Source organism: Atta colombica, unplaced genomic scaffold (assembly GCF_001594045.1).
Source record: "Atta colombica isolate Treedump-2 unplaced genomic scaffold, Acol1.0 scaffold72, whole genome shotgun sequence".
NCBI classification, from domain to species: domain Eukaryota; kingdom Metazoa; phylum Arthropoda; class Insecta; order Hymenoptera; family Formicidae; genus Atta; species Atta colombica.
In genome coordinates this window covers 5,554-28,001 of record NW_017259564.1, presented here as the reverse complement: position 1 = coordinate 28,001, position 22,448 = coordinate 5,554, and the positions used below count along the sequence as shown (strand labels likewise).

The following is a 22,448-nucleotide window of genomic DNA, read 5'->3' as shown; positions in this document are numbered from 1 at the left end:
CCGGTACGCGACTTAACTTTCGAGGATATGGAGACGTAAGTTCCGTAGCTCAAAATGCCAGTGGAATTGATATTACGTTACGGAAAATTTCCACGTACATGTTTTCAACATCGCGGCACCTAGTCGTGACCATAAGTCAAACAATTATAGTAATGCTATTTGTAATATCTTAATAGTAAGAATTATAGACAATAATAAAGCAGGCTGCGTCCTTGCACGCCTAAAATATATTTCTTTAGGAAACGTCCCTGCGCATATATATCTTATAAAGACATCCCTGTATTCTTAATAGATACGATCCTGCATATTTCCTCCCTAGGGATGAGGCCCTGTCTTGAGCAGGTGGGAGAGCTGAAGCCTCCATCACCAACACAGCGCGCCATCCCGACGTAGTGAGAGAACCGACGCCACTCAGAGCGATCGAGCGACACGTCCAATAGTACGAACCCGGTTAGTGTAATCGCACCAGCTTCTATTCCACGTAATTAGTTGCGCGTCAAATTCTTATTCCCGACTCAATCCTTGTGTAAAGATGATATCTTACTATTTCAATCTCATTGCAACTTAATATATTATTCTAATTTAGTTAATCTATTGTCTTAATATAACTTTAATAATATTGTAATACTCAAGTAAAATATATGTAATTGTTAATCAATTCTCAGTAATTCTCATTGAATAAATCCATAAACAATCCTTAATTAAATAACGATTATCGCAACCGTTCCTAAAATTAATTATTAAAACAACACTCATCATGACGAAGAAGCCTCGCTGTTTTCTACGAAGGAAGGAAGGAAGCGCTCACCTCTTTTACTTAACAAAACCAGATATCTCTATTCGAGATATCTGGTTTATAATTATATTAACAATATAATTATTATTAGCAACAAAGGTGATCACTGTTTCTGATTCGACGCTATGACGAAATACTACCGTCTCCAGCGCGACAGACTGGTGCCGATGCATATGTGGTGATACTTAAAACACTCTTGAGTAAGGATCGTCCGTGCATTAGAGTCGCATATGTGGACCAGCTGCATCTGCCTAGCTCTTCAAGCAGCAGCTGCCTTTTTCTGAATAATAAATATCCGCGACGCGTTACACCAATCTTAATTATTAACATTAACAATTCATAAACAATCTCTTAAGTGGATTACCATCTCTATCAATTGTTCTAGCCTAATACAGTGTAGTTGAATTACATTGCACTGTTAGTGATTACTTCAATTAAATAAAGTATAATTATTAATAATTATTTAACTAATATTTAATTATAACACGCATTACATATGTGCCCGCCCTATCGATCCAGTGATCACCGACGCACCCTATCACGTGGTTAAGCACCGCGAGTGCTGCATGCTTAACTTCTTTTGAACCGCGAAACAAATTCCACTCCGATTTGTCGAGAGTGCTACAATAATATTTCTGCACCGAATCTATACTCCGGCTATAATCCCAGAAAATGAGATTCGCTAATCTGCTTCGCCTAATAATAACATATAATTAATTAGTAATGCACACATGTGCCCTCCGAGGATAATTAGACATAATAATCTAGTTCGAGAGTTACTCTATCAAGCATGGCTGGACACAGCATTGTGCTGTATTTCATTCTTTTACCGCCATAATATTAATAACGTGATAATTTGCGACGAATACTACGAAAACAAAGTTCCTTACGACCGTAGCTTCTACCACGAGGTACTACATTCCGATCGGTATAACAGAAAGATTTGAACAATGTCAAATTTGTGAAGTAATTATTCCGCGAAATCGGCCAACGATTTCCTGCCTTACACTGACATGATACGCGACTTCACGGAATATTTATATCTCGGGAAATAGACCTTATGATAACTCCGAGTCTACGATTTTAATCATTGGTGAGATCCGACAACAATAATCAAATTAATCGAACTTGAGATTCTCGTAAGCTACGACTCACACTCTCCCAAATTATATTTTTTGGATTCTGAATCACCGTGACGCAACATTTCTGGTGACAGCGATGCGTTCGAACCCTTTTGATTTCTTGATTAATCCCTTCGATCCATTTAATTGATTTTCAATCATTTAATTAACTTTCAATTATTTGATTAACCCTTTAAATTATTTGATTAATCCTTTCAATTATTTAATTAACCTTTTCAATTATTTGATTAACTCTTTCGATTATCTGATTAACCCTTTCAATCTTTTTGCTAATCCTTTCAACTCTTTGGTTAATCTTTTCGATAACCCTTTTAACTCTTTGATTAATACCTTCGATATCTCCTTTAACTCTTCCAGTAACTCTTTTGATCCCTTCGTTAATCTTTTGACACCTTCCCTAACCCTTTGATTAACTCGCTTAATTCTTTCATCACCCCCTTTCTCTTTACATCCTTACAAATTCTCAACATAAACGAAAAACCAGAATTTTTAGAATCTTTCTGCAATGGACATACATGCAGTGAGAATAAACCTCTACCCAAAGCTCCGCCGCGGGAGCCAAAGCATACGAATCGTTGGTCGAAGGTGGAGCAAAAGATTTAGTCACGAAAGAATAAGAGTTAGAAGTTATAGAAAACGCGGTCAAAGAGAAAGAACGCCGCATCCAAGCGCACGAAAACGCACTTAGGCAAAAACTAGAGGAAATAGAAAAGACGAAACGCCAATTAGATAGCAAGCGCGAGAAATTCTATAGATCGATGTCCGCCAGAGAAGAGGAGTTTCGCGAGAAACGCAAATTCGAAAAACGTTGGCAAGATTCACACGACAGACAGACACGACAAGTTTAGACAAATACGCGACCAACACACGCCAAGAGACGATGAATCCACCTCCACTTAATTTCGACTATGCACTCTCCCGAGAAACTCCAGCAAGGAATAATTTCGCCTCTGACGAATCACCAGGCCCAAAAATATCATTCAGGAAAGCCACGGAATTGATTCCATATTTTGATGATTATAATATATCATTAGGCAATTTTACCCGAGCATGTAGAAAAACACGCGAAATACAGAAGCAGAAGAAAGAAACTTGACCAAATTATTAATAAATAAGTTACGCGTACTATGTCGAGGACGAACCTTGTAATACTATTATCGAATTGATAGACTTATTGACCGGAGCCTTCGACTCATCCAAAATCATTTTAATCAATACCGCGGCGAATTGAGTATTATTTATCTAAAATCGTGAATACGTATTAGACTATTAGTCGCGTAAAAGATCTCGACTCAGCGATTCTCGACGCCGAAAGAAGAGACAGAGGGACATGAGATACGCGTTTTATTTCCGATTGATAGCTTAATTGCGCGATCATTTTACGAGGGCCTTCCCCTAGAAATACTGACTGCAGATAAGCCCGGAAATGCGCCGGCAACATACGGACGCCTTCGCCGCTACTAAAATTATTGCGAAATGACAAGAACAAGATAAACAATGATTCGAAACAAGACCTCCGGTCCGACTGTGTGAGAGAGAGAGAAAGAGAGAGAGAGAGAGAGAGAGAGAGAGAGAGAGAAAGAGAGAGAAACACGACACCTAATTCCGATGAGGATCACTCGACCAAATCATTCGGTTATCGCTCGGACAATTATTCACGAGACCCATCGAGAAGCCGATATGCGCAAGATTACCATCGTCACTCACGGAATTCTGAGCCACGCCGAAATACGGATATGCCACAGAATAGATACCGTCGTCCTGGGCAATACGAACCACATCGCGACGCGCCAGAATCAAGCAGATCGTGCGATATAACACGCCAACTACAGCGCCCAACAGAAAGTACGACAATTCTTATACCGTTCAAAATTCGCGAACAATAACAACAGAAAAAACGATTAGAAAATGTATGTCGATACTGCAAAAATCTCGATCATACTATCGACGAATGTAGGAAAACAGTTTAACAACACGTAAAGAAACGCGTCAGGAAATTCGCCAGGTTCGTCGGAACACCGTAGCACGCTCTCGACGTAGCATGCTCTCGACGAACGAAAAGAGGAATATCAGACCGATGAACTCAATAAAAGCCGAGAAAGAGAATCGCGAGATCAAGAGAAGTTCGAATCACGGTCTTAAATCCTAAAGACTTTTCACATGCCCCGACAGTAACAATAGTAACGATTGGCTTATCACGAGAGATTAGTTCCATGATAGACACGGGAGCGGCTCTCAACGTAATCACGAAAAATTGACTCAGAAATCATTATTCGAAATGACGACCCTCTGTACTTTAGCGGTATCACGAAGAGCCGTCGAGACCTTAGAGTCTATCAAAATTAGCATAATAAGCCATTCCAATTGCACTGCACATGATCTCAGATAATTTCCCCATCGCGCAGGAAGAGATCTTAGGCTCCGATTTCTTCCACGATACTTAAATCTCTTAGAGAGATATATCAAGTGGAAAGGAAATCGTATATCAAATTTCACTGATCAAACGATAACTATTCCAGCCCGATCTCAAGAGATTTTCTACCTTAGGGTAAATAATTCCAATATCGAAACTGAATCCGTCCCGCGCTTTAGGGTTTGCGATGACGTTTATCTTGGAGACGCGGTAGTCACAAACAGGAAGGGCAAAGCATACATATAAGTAATTAATACATGCGAAGTCGATAAGGAAATCGTATCTCACATTACAGGAAATAGACGAGATAGGCAGCAATAGGCCGCGAAACTCGAACCGAGATTAATGTCATACAACAAACCGATCAGCGGTTCAAGAACTCTTAAGATTAGAACATTTAAACAAAGAAGAAACAGAACATGTAATGAATCTTCTCGATAAACACGATCTCTTCCTACTCCCGGACAAAAGTTGAGTACCACTGCGATGGAACACAAAATTAATACTACCAACAACCAACCTATACCTATACCTATACATAACATACATAAAACAGTATAGGTTCTCGCCCGCGCATAAGAATAAACAAATAGGCAACATGTTAGAGCAAAACATAATAGCGGAGTCAGAATTTCTCTACAATTCTCCTTTGTGAATAGTCCCTAAAAAGGCGGATTTAAAAGAGAATAAACGTTGGCGTTTAGTAATTCGATTTCCGCGCATTAAACGAAAAGATACTTGGAGACGCGTATCCGTTATCCAATATAACAGATATTTTAGACCGACTAGGAAGCGCGAAATATTTCAGTGTATTCAATTTAACATCAGGGTTTCATCAAATTCGGATGTCCACGGAAGATGCGCAAAAGACAACTTTTTCACACCTTAATGTCATTACGAATATAAACGCATGTCATTCTTAAAAAACGCCCCAGCCACGTTTCAAAGACTATTAGATAGAGTTTTAAATGCACAGGTGTCCAGGGCATAGAACTATTTATATTGTTTACTTAGATGACATCGTAATATATATATGCAATATATATAATACGTAATATATATACGCAAGTAGCCTAACAGAACACGCCCAAAAATTTAATAAATTAGCCAAACGATTACACAAAGCCAACTTGAAACCAGATAAGTGCAAGTTTCTTAGAAAGGAAGTCATTTATCTGGGAAACGTTATCAGTGAGACAGGCGTGCGATCTAACCTCAAAAAGATTGAGACAGTAAAAAATTTCCCACGACCGCGTAACGCTAAAAATATAAAACAGTTCCTCGGCCTAGCAGGCTATTACCGTCGCTTTATTAACAATTTCTCTCAGATGGCCAAATCACTTACGATGCTTTTAAAAAAAGATAAGAGCTTCGAGAAACCTTGCAAGAGACCGCTTTTACGACCCTTCGCGATAATTTATGCGAAGAACCATTACTTAGATTTCACCCAGATTTCACACATCATTTCACAAAACTATTCATTTTAACAACGGATGCCTCAAGTTACGCCATAGGCGGAATATTAAGCCAGGGCGAGATCGGAAAAGATAGACACATTGCATACGCGTCCAGATTGCTAAATAACGCCGAACAAAACTACGTTACTACGTTATCGAGAAAAAATCTAGCAATTATTTATTGCCACCAATCACTTTAGATCATATCTATATAGCAATAAATTTACCATATGACTTCACTCGGTGAAAGATTCAACATCATGCCTAATTTGATGGCATTTAAAATTTGCCGAATACGATTATAAGGCAGGAAAAATAAACTGTAACTGCGGATGCCTTATCTAGAAACCCAGTTCCTCAGCCAAATTCCTATGCTCAACTATATCCTCTTACACGTGCTGATTCCGACAGTGAGTCTTTGTTCGATTGGACACCCAAACACTGAAAAATCCTTGATGCACTAGGTCCATCCCGAATTCTAGTCGATAGACATATCTGACGAGATATCCCCTAAAAGCGATAACGAGACTTTAAAAACAAAATGGACGAACAGAGCAACGTTTATAATTCAGACGACGATAGCATAAATCATAGTGACAGCGACAGCAACGATGACAGCGATAACAAGCGATAACGAAAGCGAAATCACGCTTTTCGACACATCGGATCCATATGATCTAAACACAGATAATCACATACGATTCGAGATAATACGTCAAAACATAATCTCCCGAAAGGATAACCTAATAGTATTCGTTTCTCAGAAAGGTGAACCGTGTGATAAAGGCGCACAAGCTTTGGCCGAAGGAATGCTTCCAGAGATATCAGATGTTACCATCAGATGTAATCCAGCTCGCGTCCGACCAATTCCAAGCGAAAAAGCAAGCAACTAATCATTCTAACGATTAAAGAAAGCTTCTGATATAACAGAGAAAGAGATATTTGACGAAACAGATATACTCTTTATTAGAACTCGGGTTACGATCTTTCTCAATATGCCGTGGAGACCTCGATAGCGTACCATGGGAGAGGATTCGCAGTAAAATAAAAACAATATTAGACAACACAGGAATCTTAGTGACCATTGTAAAAATGAAATCATAACACCGTTTCACGAGCAAGAAAAGAAATAATTCATGAATATCACGCGTCAGCGATAGGAGATCATAAGGGCATGACTAAGATTGATTCGTGACAAATATTACTGGTCGCGCATGAAAACAAACGTACATACATATGCAACTACAGCAATTGCCAGTTAAAAAAATTAGTACGCCGCAAGATAAAATAACCAATGATATTAACTGATATCCCAGACGCAGCTTTCGACAAGATATCGATAGATATTATGGAATCACTTCGCGCGCCCGTAACTCGTATATACTTACTATACAGGACTTACTATCTAAGTCACAGCGATATCCTTTAGAAATGCAGCAGCGATCGATGTAACGAATGCTTTCATTAACGATTTTATATACGGAGCCCTTAAGGCACTCCTGATCAATCAGGGCACTCTCTTTCTGAACAGCCTAATGAAGGCTGTAGCGGCTTAAAGCATCACTAATAGAGTCACCGGGATACGCGCGCGATCCGCGCCGCTGCTGAATCGCACGTCCGATGCCGCTTGACCGAGCGCCCGCCCAGCGCGAGTCCCGACCGCCGCCGCAAAAAGCCCACGCGGCCTAGCAGCAACTCGCGCGCAAGAATAGTTCATCATGCATAGAAGTAGGATTCTGCGGGAGGTTTTCAGCCTCTTCACTCAGGATAGAGTGAGCTCCGAAAAGAGCCTCTATTCTGGTGACAGAACATTTTTTGATGTGTAACCTCACAAAGCGCGCTTCTCTCTAAAGGACCTTTGCAGCAAAGCGAACTCGTCAAGGACCTTTGCGTAACCTCGCAAAGCGAGCTCCTCTCTAAAGGGCCTTTGCAGCAAAGCGAACTCATCAAGGGCCTTTGCATACTCACGAAGTGAGCTCGTTACCGGGTCTTCGTGGAGCAGAGCGAGTCCCACTCGGACCTCTGTGGAATTCTCTTCCTGGCGAGCTAAAGGGCTACAAGCTGCACGGAAACGTCGCCGGGGACTACTCCGGTCCCCCTCGCACAGAGGAGCCATCGACGAAGAAACCGTTCGATTCGGGGATAACTCTCTTCCTGTGGAGATTGATACCTCTTGAACTCCCGCGAGAGAGTTTCTCCGTCAAGGATCTGCGACGGAGACGACTTCGGTTACATAAACAGACAAGTACGAGCTCCTTGTGGCCGCCGAGATCGTCACGACCGCTGCCGGAGGAATTGGGCCGCCGATAAGCTCTGCCAGCGACACCGCCTAAAGATGCTAGGACGAAGAAAGAGGAAGTGACTCAACCGGTGGCTGTCACGCCAATTCTTCGAGACAGACTCAGATATCGAGAACTCCGAAGAGGATTAGACACTTACACATACATCACACACGCGCCGCAAGACACCACAAACTCTCTCAATAAGTACCGACGGGTACCTCTGTACATAGTGTAATAAAGAGAATATTATTTTTAATTTGTGGAACTTCCTTATTAAACAATACCCATCCACAAAGGCAATAGCAAAAAAATTTAAGATCGTATGATATAACTATATACTGTGGCATATAGGCCGCAGGCTAATGGCTCCAAACAATCTCATCACAATCTAGGTGCTGTGAGAATATCTAAAACAGGTCGTCCAGGATAAAAAAAACTGGAACCTGCATTTAAAATTCGCATGTTTTTCATACTCAAATGTGCATGAGGGTACGGAATATATCCCATGAGTTAATCTTCGCAAAGACAGCGCGGGTACTGTAATGAGATTCTACCCGAAGATAAATAGCTATACTGACTATCTCGAAACCTTATATAATAGAATAACAGACATTCAAGAGATAGCCTACGATAATTTGAAACACGCCAAGAGTAGGTCTAAGCGGTACTATGATAAGAAATTAAACCCGCATGTATTTAGAATAGGCGATAAAGCGTTCTTGTTAAAACAGCCCACTCATAAATTAAGCGACAAGTATGTGAGATAACAGAACCACACGAGATAACAGAAATTCTTAAGAATAACAACGTCAAAATAGGCGTTAAAAGTACTCGAGTGATACGTGCAGATAAACACAAACTCTGTTCCATCAACCCCAAAGTGAGAAGGGTTCATCAGCATCGGCCATCGAAGGACACCACCGGTAGTGAAACTATGGATGCCGACGCATAAACATATTTCTGCTCTTATTAACGATACTCCTACCCACGGCAATGGGACTCGTGGAATACGGCTGCCGGGGTGAGGGATTCAACATAACTCTTTGACTTATACGTGCAGTTGATGCAATTGAGCGATTATGACAAGATAATCATCATCCAGTGCAAGATAGAAATAGATAAGACAATCCATTATTGCGGGATGCATTCTCACGTATCAGTGGTACACAACGGAAAATACCTGCAAGAAATAGGCGAACAAAGCTGCAAAAGACTTCATGAAGCAGGCACCATAAGAATTGCAAATGCAATAATTGATAGAATCAAACAGAACACAACGAATCTGAGGAGCGTTACCTTGGTCGGATCGGCCGTGAACGACAATCTTCCGATTCACAATACACCGATACGGAACCTGGGACAATGTATTCGTGCAAGCCTCCATCAAGATTACGATCTCTGGAGATACTCATCCGAAGGGTAAATTATCATGCCCTCGAGCACCCATTGCCCATTAATACCTGGCTACTATAGACTCAGAAGGAGCAGAAACATTCGGGCCTCCTCTGTCCATTGACCATGTCCCTTTATTATGTGGCATATTATTGTAAATGTCGCACCAACGATGTATAGGAAAAGAGCCCACTACATATTTTTTTTATCACATACATACACACACACATGCACATGAAACCGAATCTTATCGGAATAAGCGTCAGAACGGCGAGACAGGGTTCGCCTCTTCGCCACGTAGCATAATACAACCGAGCGCAGTGATCACACGATTGGTCAACTAGCGACGAAAATAGCTATATAACTTCGAGACTCTCTCGACTCGGGCTCAGAAGCAATCGAGCCACTGAAACGATAAAAAACAACAAGCGTTTTTCTGTAGCCAAGTCTATAGCGCGAGCGATACGAAGCCAAGTTTTGGCTTCATCAAAGATCAAAACTGAGATCTTGCCTGAACACTTCTGTATTCATATTCATTAAATAATGTTGAAAGACTCTCTGGACTACTATTCACTATACATTTCGAGCAGTATGATACCTTATACGAAGGACTAGTTGCAAAACTATTACCTAAGGAAAATCAGTCGACACCCATAATCTACACGACTCAATGCACCACTTTCGCCAAGACATCGGACATCGACATCTGCGGGTACAGGCTAGCCCAGACGGAACACCCGAAGCTTCTCATTTTAGAAAAGGGACGCACTTTCCATAATAGATCGAAAGTTACAATTGAAAACCTAGACATTTTTCTCTACGTAAATTCCAAATTCATATACGTAGAAAAACATATTAAAACACAGCTCACACAATTGTACCAGGACATAATGGATGAAGTGCGTCCTGGAAAAGCAGATACTAGAAAAAGCACTAACTCTAGCAAGCATAGTGCCGAACGAAATGGCTTATAGAATCACGGATATACTACGTAACAACTGGAGAAGTGATCCACCTAGTAAAATGCATCCCGGTGGAAGTCAAGCTACGTTATGCTGAGCAATGTTACAACGAACTCATCGGAGTCTCGTTCTTCTTACTACCAAAGATCAAAGATCTTATCAAAAACGGACATATAAAAGAACTGCAATGATATCTTAGCCACCATGTACAAAATTCACGAAATCTGGTTTAGATTAATATCCAAACCTGTCGAAGTGTTTGCATCACCAACCATCGAAATCGACATGGCATTATACCAGCCCATCATCATTAGCAACCAGCGGAATTTACAACAACGAAGACATCGATCGTCTACGATCGAACGTTCCACATCATGTTTTCTGTGACCAGCAATGTTTAACACAATAGCATAAGGAGCCATGGGAGGAACTTCATAATCTTTAGCCAGCGCAGGAGTGCTGGCTATCTTCATTGTAATAAGAGTAATAAAATTAATAATCGATATTCTGATACACGGGTCATGCGATACACTTAATTTACGGATGGAGCATGCACCTGGGAGCTCAGTGGCACACTTTTTTCTACACTTAGGAGGCAGACTATGGGAAATGGCAACAGCACCTGAAGAGGAGTCCTCTGCAAGCCCACTCTCATTCACCGAGGAGGTGAATTTATCGCCCTAAACAACTCCGGAAGAAAGCACTGAAGAATGTTCCATGCCTGAAAGAGTTTGTTACTCACAAACATACCTTTCGCTCTGTCCACCGTTTATCCTTCCCTTCTTTTCGTTCGACTGTAAGTATGTATTCATCTTTCTCAATCTTTTATTGATATATCCTTCTTAAATAAATCAAGCTCTCCAACGATCATCCAATCTGAATTCCTTCTCAAGGAATCTTCTGAGTTTTTCACTATCCACTCTATCTTCTACACAGATGGTTCTAAGTTGAATGAATTGTCTGCGGCTGGCGCGGGCATTTATTTTCCAGATTAAATTTCAGAATGCCATTTTCTCCGAAAATCTCCGTCTTCTCGGCGAAGGCCTGGGCCATACTACAAACTTTACTCATTACCCAAAAAAATGGATGTCGAAATGTCATATTTACCGATTCAATAAGTATCCTGGAGACTATTAAACCTTAAACCCAATCGAGGCAATTACCTGATCAGCTTAATTAAGAACGAACTCGGACAGGCTAAACAAACAGGCGTTGTTATATAATCGATTCATTGACAATTGTCACTGACAATTGTCAATGAATCAATTGAAAGCAAACCATTACAATTTCAATTATAATTTACACATAAAAAATTTGGTTGACTCCAAATTTAGACGCTGTTAAACTTTGTTGTCTTAGTGATACCTACTCTAGCATTGTAAGAGCTTCGTTTGCCAAAATTAATACGCTTTCCGCCAATTTTTTTGCAAATTATCGAATAAACAATTGCAAAATTTATTATATTTAATAATAAGTTATCGAGTGAGTGACTAGATAACAACCTATATTTTTAAATAGAGATATGCAGAATACGTAATTTTTCTTCATTACACGATCATCCTCACATTTATAACCGTATTCCTTACACCATTTATGCTCAAAACTAAAACTCAAAGTTATCAAAAACGTGACTCTAGGAAGTTTGACTCTAGGTAGTTCAGTATCTTTTCATAATTCCATTATAATATTAAGATTTCTTCTTTTCATATAGAAACTGCCTATATTACCTCTTTGCGTATTTTTAAAATATTTTTTACAACATTTCATATCTCGATAAAATATTTATATGTCTTTGACAGAGTTGCTTCAGCACGATTTTTAATTTCTTGGACATATTACAAAGCAAATGATTTGTACACTCTATTTTTTTAAGACTACTATCTGTTTGCTACATGAATTATTATGGAAAATAGATTTACACGCATTACTGTCAGCGTTAACTGACAGTTGTTTTATATATTAATCTGCATTTTAAATCTATCATTGTAACTTTCTGCAATGGTGTCGTTCTCCATTTGTGGAGCTTGCATTGTGACCAAAATTGTTATAGCATTTATGTTCTAAGTTCACAACCTTTCCGCTCTGCCATATCATATATCGTATAATATTATCATTTATTAGAGGTAAAACAAAGATAAAATACAAGGATAAAATACATTCGAATGAGGTTTCCGTACGTCATAATAAAATATTTAGATGTGAGCATGGACAATCAGCAACTAAAAGATTGCAACACGATTCCATAAATTACGGATCCATAAGTAAGAACCAATCGCTCTAAAATAACGTCCACTAATCATACAGTGCTATTCCTTATTATAGTATATTAATATATACTATATTATATTAATTAAAAAAACTGAGTCGAAAAATTCTCATTTTGCAATTTTCGCAATACTTTTTTAATTATCCAATGAGCAAAATGTCTAAAATCGACATATAAAACAACTTTAGATATCTTTAAGAGTTTTTTAAGAAATATTTCACAAGGAACACTGAAAAATATCTTAAAATTGTCTTATACATCGCAATTTTATTCATTTATTCGGCAATCTTTAGAAGTTAATATCTCATTATCTATTACCAAAATTGCAAAATGGTAGAGGACTTTTCGATTCAGTTTTTTAAGAATAGTACTGTATGATTGGTGAGCGTTATTTCAGATACACTCTGTATACTTTTCTCAGAATCAAAAGCCCATCCACTCAAACAATATTAGTAAACATAAAGTACAGGCGATAAGAGTTAAAGCTGATATCAATTAGTGCAATTCTTCTTAATATTAAATATATAAATCTTGAACATTTCCACTCATGGTTTGATTTTCTAAACATCAAAAGCATATAGTCAAACATCCATTCTTTGGTGATTACAGATTATAGATTGCAAAACGATCATGACTTTGATTCATGGCAAAATGTGGAGATTCTGGATGTGGAGAATTATTATAACAAATGATTGATATCGAAGATGATATCAATATGCACATTAATCAATGGGCTAAATTCACAACATGGTACCATTGCCTTATCATGCTTACACTGAAATTCTTAATAAACTATAAGCTTATTATGCTTGTTCGTAATACATGTTATAAACTATATTTTGTTTGTCTTCAAATTGACCGCTATATTACTTGTTTAACAATCATTATTCAACCGACGATCGAAATGACAAGACACAAATTGTTCTCTCAGTATTTAAAAATTTTGACGATAATTTTTAACTTATTAACGATGTACAAAATGTTGCATGACATATTTATTGTTCAGTGTTGAGACGTCCACTGTGTAAAGGGAAGTGATTATTAATTTTCAAATTTATACATACGATAATTTAATCATTTATATAATTTTAGCTTGAGTTCTCATTCTCAGCTTTCTAATTTTGTGAGTATGTGACTTATCTCACAATTAACGATTCAATTTTTTGAGAGGAAAAATGTTGGATTTATTATTTTGTAATAATCCAACCATTATGTTAGGGGAAAAGATTGCTGATGAAGACTCAAATCATGAGTGGAAACATTCAAGGTCAAGGTTTATATATATTTAATATTAAGAACAATTGCGCTAATTGATAACCAGCGTTAACTCCTATCGCCTGTACTTTATGTTATTATGTTATATATTTCTAAACTGTTCAATCAAAGGAATCTATAAAAAATTTATTAGTTTTGTGTTAGTTTGTAATTTCTCAATATTAATAAATGTACAATCTCTTCTTTTGAATGAGCTATGGCTCATTCCTTTTAGTATTTTACAATTCTTGCCTCTCTTTGTAAGAGTTATGACTTGATAACGTGTCAAGATCATCGACGTGGACGCTCTCCAACTAAGTGAATACAATATATGTGTGCTTCCAATCAATATCCCAGAAATCGAATTACAACGTCTTTCAATGATATTTGTGTCATCAATGTATTATATAATATAATCAATGTATTATATAATAGAGAGAATCGTTGATGATTAAAGGTGCTTAATCATGCAATAGATAGAATCATTTCGGCTTCTTAAATGCGAAAAATCGCATATGTAATCACAGGGGATTGAACCCGAATCTATAGATCGCGAGTCAATCGCGGAAACAAGGCGTCAAACAGCGAATCGCCACTCGACGCCTTGTTTCTTCCAATTAAATTTTTATCATTTCTTATTAACTATTGTGAAAATTACAAAATGATACAGGGACTTTTTGACTCAGTTTAATCCGTTGTACTTACATACAAGCTGTATCAAAAAGCTGAAATCCCAACAAACGAGAAATTATTTTAAAATATTGAAAATTATTCATTCAAGATGTCGAAGCAAGTTTTTAAATCACTTTTCTATCTGTAATCCGCTTAAATCAGGGAATTACGGAGTTATTTACTTTTTGTATTCCACTCAATGTGCACAGAAATGAAAGAATTTAATTGAATTCAATTACGTATTGTTAATTTACTTTTGGAATCTTACCTAATATTCAATGCGACTAATTTGTTATTTAACTTGCGGCATTGAAGAATTGTCTAACAAAGGAGATCTATTAACTAGTCATCGATCTCAACAAGATATATCATTAAAAAACATGCAACGAGATAATATACATAACTCTTTGCCTCCTGAACCCCGATGTGATATACAAAGTGTATAACGGATCCACGATGGCAAAATAATTTCTATATATAGCCATTGTCACGATAGTGCAGATTATTCGGAAGTTACATAAATCTGTAATCTTGTATATTCTATGTATAGTACTAAGGTTCAGGAAGAAACGCATCATATATTTCTATCATTTAGATGCTTCCCAACGATACATCACTTTCTAGATCGCAAACTAGCATATTTTCTGAACCTATATGAATTCATTAGAGTCCATTTTTATTATATTTATCTAAACGTATTCAGTGTACTCAGTCTCAAAATTCAATACCTTTTTTGCGGATGGCGCGATGGATTCGAAAACTTGATTTATACGTATTTATCTAATCCAATCCATTCTCGTTTGCTGGGATATTCTGTTTTGTGTATGTTTGTATTCTGTATTTTTAATCTCATACCTTCTGTTTATCATTTAAATTATTTAATGCCTTTTGAACCAATACTCCTAAGTTTCTTGGAAGACTCATTTGTATCGACTGCAATTGTTGCATAATTTGATTTTCAGGCGATGAGCTACATTGTATATTATCTTCATTTGTTACAACATTCTCCTCGATATTATGTATATTGCTGTTAGTATGATCCAAATTATTGAATTCGCTATCACCTATAAAAATTAAATATAACAATAGACATATACATATACTATATGATGTATGTATATACAAGGGATCCATTTTTAATGATGATCTCAAATATCTCTTGAACAATACATTTTACAGAAAAATGTTCCAAAAATTTTATGACTTCAAGGGAGACATAAGAAAGTATCAGTATTGGTTTGAACTTGAATGACATTGTCAAGGTCAGGGCAAGACTACTTTAAATTTTTCAAGAGATTCCCCATTTTTTATTATATATTTTTGTAACTTTTCAAAAAGTTTCGAAAAAACCGTATCAGGCTAATTTCTTGACACATTTTCTTGAAAAATGTTTTAAACAAAAATTGTAAGATTTTGAGGTTTCATGTTATTATGAGTATAATCGTAAATATTATCAAGATCATAAAACTCATATTGATATTTTTTAATGGAAACTACCATTTTTTTATTACATATTCTTGTAGTTGACGTCAAGAGCTTTTTAAAATGCTATAATAAAATATTTTTCATTAAAAAACTTTCCAAGTTATAAGACTTGAAAGTTATGGCTTCCACACAGAACGCGGCAACGCTTGGCGCGCGGCGGAAATTGGCGCGATAACCAATCAATGTTTCATTTGCTCGGAAGTATTAGATAATTCGCAACAAAAGTTGAACTCAATCCAATTTTTTCCGCGCGGTAAAAGTAATATTACATTATTTCTAGAAGTTTTACAAAATGAGGCCGAAGAAGACCAGGGAATTAGCTAATGCGACAACTTCTGCAGTGCAACAAGCATTGCCGCGTTCTGTGTGCAGGAACCGTTACAGTATCATTAGCATTCCACAAGGTGTCCGACTGATGGCTAAAACCTTATAAATGTTGTTCACAATTACGATCTTGACAATATGTGTCAAGGTAAAAGCCATTGAAGGTTGTTCCTCTTATTGTTATATTTATACTAAAAATCCATTGAAGGTTGTTCCTCTTATTGTTATATTTATACTAAAAATTCATTTTTACACTAAAAATAAAAATAAGAAAATCTCCAATGACCTTGATCTTGACATATTGCGTTAAAACTTTTCTTCAAGAAAATGTATACGAGTATTTTTCAAGAAATTAGTTCGATACGATCGCTCTGTAACATTCTGTGTAATAGATCTATTACAAATAATTAAGGAGCTGTTGGAGTGATTATAAATTGTCGAGATATTCAGATCAATATAAATCTCCGAATTTACTGAACAAAATCAAAAATCCTTTTAGTAGATTGGCAAAATTGGAAAGCACTATAGTGAACTTTATACTAAAATTGAAAAAAAAAGTTTAAAAACACATTTATATTTTTTTTTAACTCGAAGAGCTAACTCACTTGACGTAGATGTTTCCTTAATATAAAGATTTTATAGCTCATATGCATAAAACGACAGTACAATACCCAACGTTTCACATACAAACAATACTGAGTTTATAAACTAATTATAAGAAAAAGCTCAAAAGCTTAAAAAGAAGATTTATATCGTTCTATGCAAATTATGTGAATGCTGAGTGAAGACTCGGAATGATAAACAAAGTAATAATTGTGTCTAGCACTAGATGATATTCGATCTTGCAACAGATGGAATTGCAACATGTTAAATAAAGACAGACTTTCGTTTAAGTGAGACAGAACGATAATGTAAGAAATGAATTAAAGATATTATTATTGATTTTTTATTTGAAATTAAAAAAATCTGTACTATCGACATCGATCAAGTTCGGCCGTCACTCTAGCATGCCAAGATTATTAATTGTCTAGTTATACGTACACTTCAAATCAATATTGTTGCTTGTGTATCCCTCCAAAAGCTTTGTGGTTGGTGACTGTACAGTACTATCCAATTCACAAATTCTCAATGCCAATATTCTGTAAATAAATTGTGTTAGTTAATCTATATAAATGCATCTAATATTGAACTATTTACTTATTCGCTTTCTTCTGATGAGCCAGAGCTAAAGTTTTGTCATTTAAAGCTTCTAATAAGGCAGTGCAAAGGCACCGTAGATCAGTAACAGCAGCAGCAGATTTCTGGGGCGGTATATAAGAACTTTCTTGAAGAAGCTGTTCGACTAAAAAAATATAAATATAAATAAAAATAGAAATATATATATTTCTCTTTATATAAAAAATTTTTTATATAAAAGATAAATAAATTTTCGCATATACAGAAGATTGACAAAATAATGTAAACACCTATGAAACACAGTATACTTATTTTATTAGTACGATTAATCCGTCTTTTATCTTTAATATAGATTCTATCCTTATTGGAATACTTATAAAACGCTTACAATAATCATATACTATTCTTTTACCAAGATATTTTTTCTTGCTTATATAGTGTGCCCGTCAAGTTTCGAGTTACTAAATAATTTTGAAATAGTTTGAAACAGTAGGATATAAGATTGAAATTTATAGGAATACAACAGAATCATAAAATCTATCATGTAATCCCGAAAATATCCTTAACACTCTCAGAGAGCAGGGGAAGAGAGGGACGGAAAATCTTAAATGGCATATGGAGTCAAGTGAGAGCTCATTTGAAAGGAACTTTTCGTGATAAGAACAACGCAAAGTGACCGATATCTCTATGATTCTTTTCGCAGAATTATGATAATTTAAACATTATTATTGAGATTTTGCGATAACGATCCACCGCGAAGACATGAAAAAGATAAGACTTCGCGCGGACACACACATGTATTCCTGAATGCGGAGAAAGTAGAATATTGTTGAAATTTGATAAGAAAAATATCTATGTCTTGTCATGATATGTTTATCGTATACAGATCAAACATTTTAGTTACTTAACAAAAAATAAAATTTAAAAAAATTGAATATACAAAAGACATAACGTATATTCATAAAATTTTCAAAAAACATTTGAATAATAGTTCGCAGTTATTAAATACTGTAAGACTGAATTGCGGAGTCTATCCACGTTTTTAATCTGAAGCTTACAGAAAACTTAAAATATAGTATAGGTATGCAAAACATATACTCTCCTATCCACTCAGGAACACAAATCTTATTTTCCTCGTCCTTGCCCTAGGCTCTCGCTATTGCAAAATCTCAATAACAATAATCATAATTCTGCGAAACCATCATAGAGATCATCTCGAGTTATTCTCGTCTCAGAAAGCCCTTTTAAACGAGTTCTCACTCGATTCAACATGTCATTTAAGATTTTCCAACAGCCCTCGTCTCCTGTCTCTCTCCAAAATATTAAGATAGGTAATTTTTGAGATTAAATGATTTTATAACCCCATTGTATCCCAATTTTAATCTTATATTTCAAACTCTTCAGAAGTTTTTTAGATGGTCCAAAATTTTTGGCGGGCATTTTTATAATGTTCTTATAAGAGATATTGGAGAAATTTATTTCTTATTTCATTTTCCAAAATTGTCCTGTTTTCCAAAAATTCAATATTTTTCTTGATTAGTACAATTGTCTAATAAATATCATCGAATCATTCTGACATTGGGAAGTCCCTAACTCGGAAATAAAAAAAATGATGAAACTTCGGTAACATAAGTAATAGAAGATATCCTGACATATAATAAACAATTTTTTTTGCTGCCCAAATTTATCCTATAAAGAGATAAAATCAATCTTTGAAGAATATTCCATTTTTTTTTTATGGTAAAAGTTTAAGAGAGCCTCTTGATCTTGATAACATTATATAAAAAAAATAGCAAGATTTTAGAAGATTTGTTTTTGATAGGATTTAGCTATCTGGGAGCGTATTTGATGCAACTTTGCTAACACAGAACTAGCGATAACGAAATATGTTTCCCATTTGTAGCAAATCGTAAACGTAATCTGTTGTCATTTGCGATTGCAGGAAAGGTTATAAGGGTTGTAAGCTGATGTAAAAAATTGATCAGTCAAATGTGAGAAAAAAAATCGACTATGATTAATCAATTTCTTACGGGATGCTAGAGCGACATCAATTATCACGAATTAGTGTAATCAAAATCTTCAAATTAGTTTTACAATTGCAAAATTTGTTTACAGAATTAAAATATGCACACAGATAGAAAGTCCGAGTCGGTAACGATTCCACAAGAAAATCAAGAAAAAATTTTAAAAATTCATTTACTTTTTTGACTAGTATAATTATCACCTGAGGTTAAAATTTGCTTCATATAAAAATTTTATAATTCATATAAGTAGTATAAACAGTGGACCTCAAAAATTTGATATTTGAATAAATAAGAAAGCTCAGTTTATAAAACGATTACTTATAGCTTTGTTTGCACACAACGCATTACAACAATATTACACACATAACAATATTGCACACAACGCATTGCATACAGCATGTTGCACATACGGTTATCTTGCACATTGCACAGAAGATTCCAATAGCACACATCACTAATTAACCAATTTAAAATAAAATATTTTCATTGATAAAAAATACTAGCTACCGGTCAATGTGAATAAATGTATACTATATATAAGATATGCGTTAACGGGACTCTCTCTGTCTTTCATACACGACATATTGCGCACTAAAATAAGAAAAAACCGTATTACGGTCGTATGTGTAATGCACAGTCGGTTTCAGAAAAGTTGCAATATTTTTTTCGATAGATTTCGAAACTTAGCCTTGTTCGTAGAACAGTTGAACATAATTGGATCCATAAGTAAAAACTAAAAATTAATCACTCGGTGAGCAAGTTGCATTCCGAAGCCATCGAAAAAAAAGTGTCGCAATCTTTCTACAACTGGCTGTACAATGTGCTGTGTGCTTATTGTTTTGTGTACAATGTTATCTTGTGTATAATGCATTGTGTGTAATTTGATCATGCCATACGCTATAACGCAATATGGTCATGTGCAAACAAAGCTGTAGGTAATAATTTTATAGGCAAATGGGATTCTCCTCCCTGCATAACATATATTATATTTAGCAAAGAGCATAATTGTGTGTTCGTACTCGATCTTGAAATAGAGAGACACTATAATATATTATATAAGAACAAATATATGCGTTTGAGTGACACAGAACAATAATAAGAAACTAAGTTTTAAAATTAAAAAGTTATGTTATCAACATCAATCAAGATCAATCGTTACTCTAATATTCCCTTAAAACTTAAAGTTTAGATAATAATTAGCTTATTGTAAAAAACCTATAATAACATCTCCTTGAACATACTCAAATTCTATATCTTGTCTCTCTGCCAATTTCGTGGCAGAGCTGTTGACTACTGAAATTGTCGCGGCTTCATGATTCTGTTTAAGAGAAAATATTGAAGTTAGTAGTAAGAAAGAATAGCACGCTCCCTCGTGCTTGACACTTAAGCATTGTTTTTGTGATTATATCAACGTTATTATAGTTTAAAAAAAAACTTTTTGTACTAAGGCGCAAACATACAACGAAAATTACATCATGCTTGTGAATGCTGCGTATTTACAACGTATATTTTACCTTGCTTGTGAGTCATCACTGTTCCAACTGCAGAATTTGCTCCCAACTTGATAGTTCCTTTAGCCCTTTTACTATCTAGCATACTCTACAAAAAATTAATCATCTGATATAAAAAATAGTTACAAAAAAGGAATGCGTAATAATTTCAATTCACTATCAATCTACCTTATACTTTGACAGAGATTGACGTGTGAGCTCTTTCTCCTCAAGCAATTGCTGCAATCTTTCTTGTAGATATCTAGAATATTTGCAATATAAGTAGAACTAATATCTCGATTCTGTAACTTTTAATAACAGTTCGATATTATATGACTTATTATAGAAAACCCATAATATCTCCAAGAGAATAGAAGGAAAAAAATAGGAATCTAAATTATTTATTAAAAAAACGACAATTACACATTCTTGATTACCTATTTTCATTGATTAGAGCATCTAAATCAATTGGTTTGGTAGCGTTCAAAGCTTTAGACAGTTCATGATTCAAACGATGTGCCTTACATTTGAAGGCATCTCTTTCCATCTTCAGCTCGTGTTTCTCATCCAATACTGTTTGTAGATCTGTTTGCAACTGTGAACACTATGGAAGAAATTTATTTCATCAAATAGCAATTCTTTGTCAAAACATAAACCAATTCAAGGAATTAATAACTGATAGTGTGAACATGAGATAAACTAATAATAAATAAAAAATGATTGTGCATTAATACAGAAATATCAACATTTATTACTCCTTAAATCAAATGAATCAATTACTATGAAAATAAAGAAAGTGTGATGAAAAATCAAATATTTCACTAGGATAAAAAAATAATTTTTGATATCAGAAAATTTCAGAATCCTATCTTTCATAAGAAAGCTTATTACAATTCTTTACAGTTTTTTAATTATGATTCTTGAAAAATTACAAAGATGAATGATTTCACTAAGTGTTGACCCCCCTAAGAAGTTATAAATATAATTTAATAGTAAATTCGCTTAATTTTATCTTGTTTTAGAAACAGTAACAAAAGTCCCAAAAAATAAAATATCAATCTAAAAAACAGAAATAATAATTGTTCAGTACTTCTACAGTCCTATTTAATTAGAAAAGCATAATTGGTATGTTGTCATATTGTAATAAGAACTATAGAGAAATGATAATTCCATAAAATATTATGGAAATCGTTTGTATGGAGTCATTTGTAGACTGATTATATAAATAGCCTTTATCAGAAAAGAAAAAGTAAATATTTAAATTTAAAAAATAAATAAAAATATATTTCATTAGACTCTATATACATTAGTTA

General features: G+C 35.4%; 1 protein-coding gene across 4 annotated transcripts in view; it reads right to left on the bottom strand.

Moving 5' to 3' along the window:
- The window catches only part of LOC108692480 (coiled-coil domain-containing protein 149), a 36,983-nt gene that overhangs the window by 12,798 nt on the left and 1,737 nt on the right, over positions 1 to 22,448 (bottom strand). For 3 of the 4 annotated variants that reach the window (XM_018200747.1, XM_018200744.1, XM_018200745.1), the window contains exons 4-9: positions 21,573 to 21,739; positions 21,325 to 21,397; positions 21,160 to 21,244; positions 17,643 to 17,787; positions 17,487 to 17,584; positions 15,492 to 15,700 (exon numbers count right to left, since the gene is read on the bottom strand). In XM_018200747.1, coding sequence (XP_018056236.1) covers positions 15,492 to 15,700; positions 17,487 to 17,584; positions 17,643 to 17,787; positions 21,160 to 21,244; positions 21,325 to 21,397; positions 21,573 to 21,739 — 777 coding nt within the window. Of the gene's footprint in view, positions 1 to 1,004; positions 1,077 to 15,491; positions 15,701 to 17,486; positions 17,585 to 17,642; positions 17,788 to 21,159; positions 21,245 to 21,324; positions 21,398 to 21,572; positions 21,740 to 22,448 lie in introns of those variants that run through there. The other variant, XM_018200746.1, reaches the window with a different exon arrangement.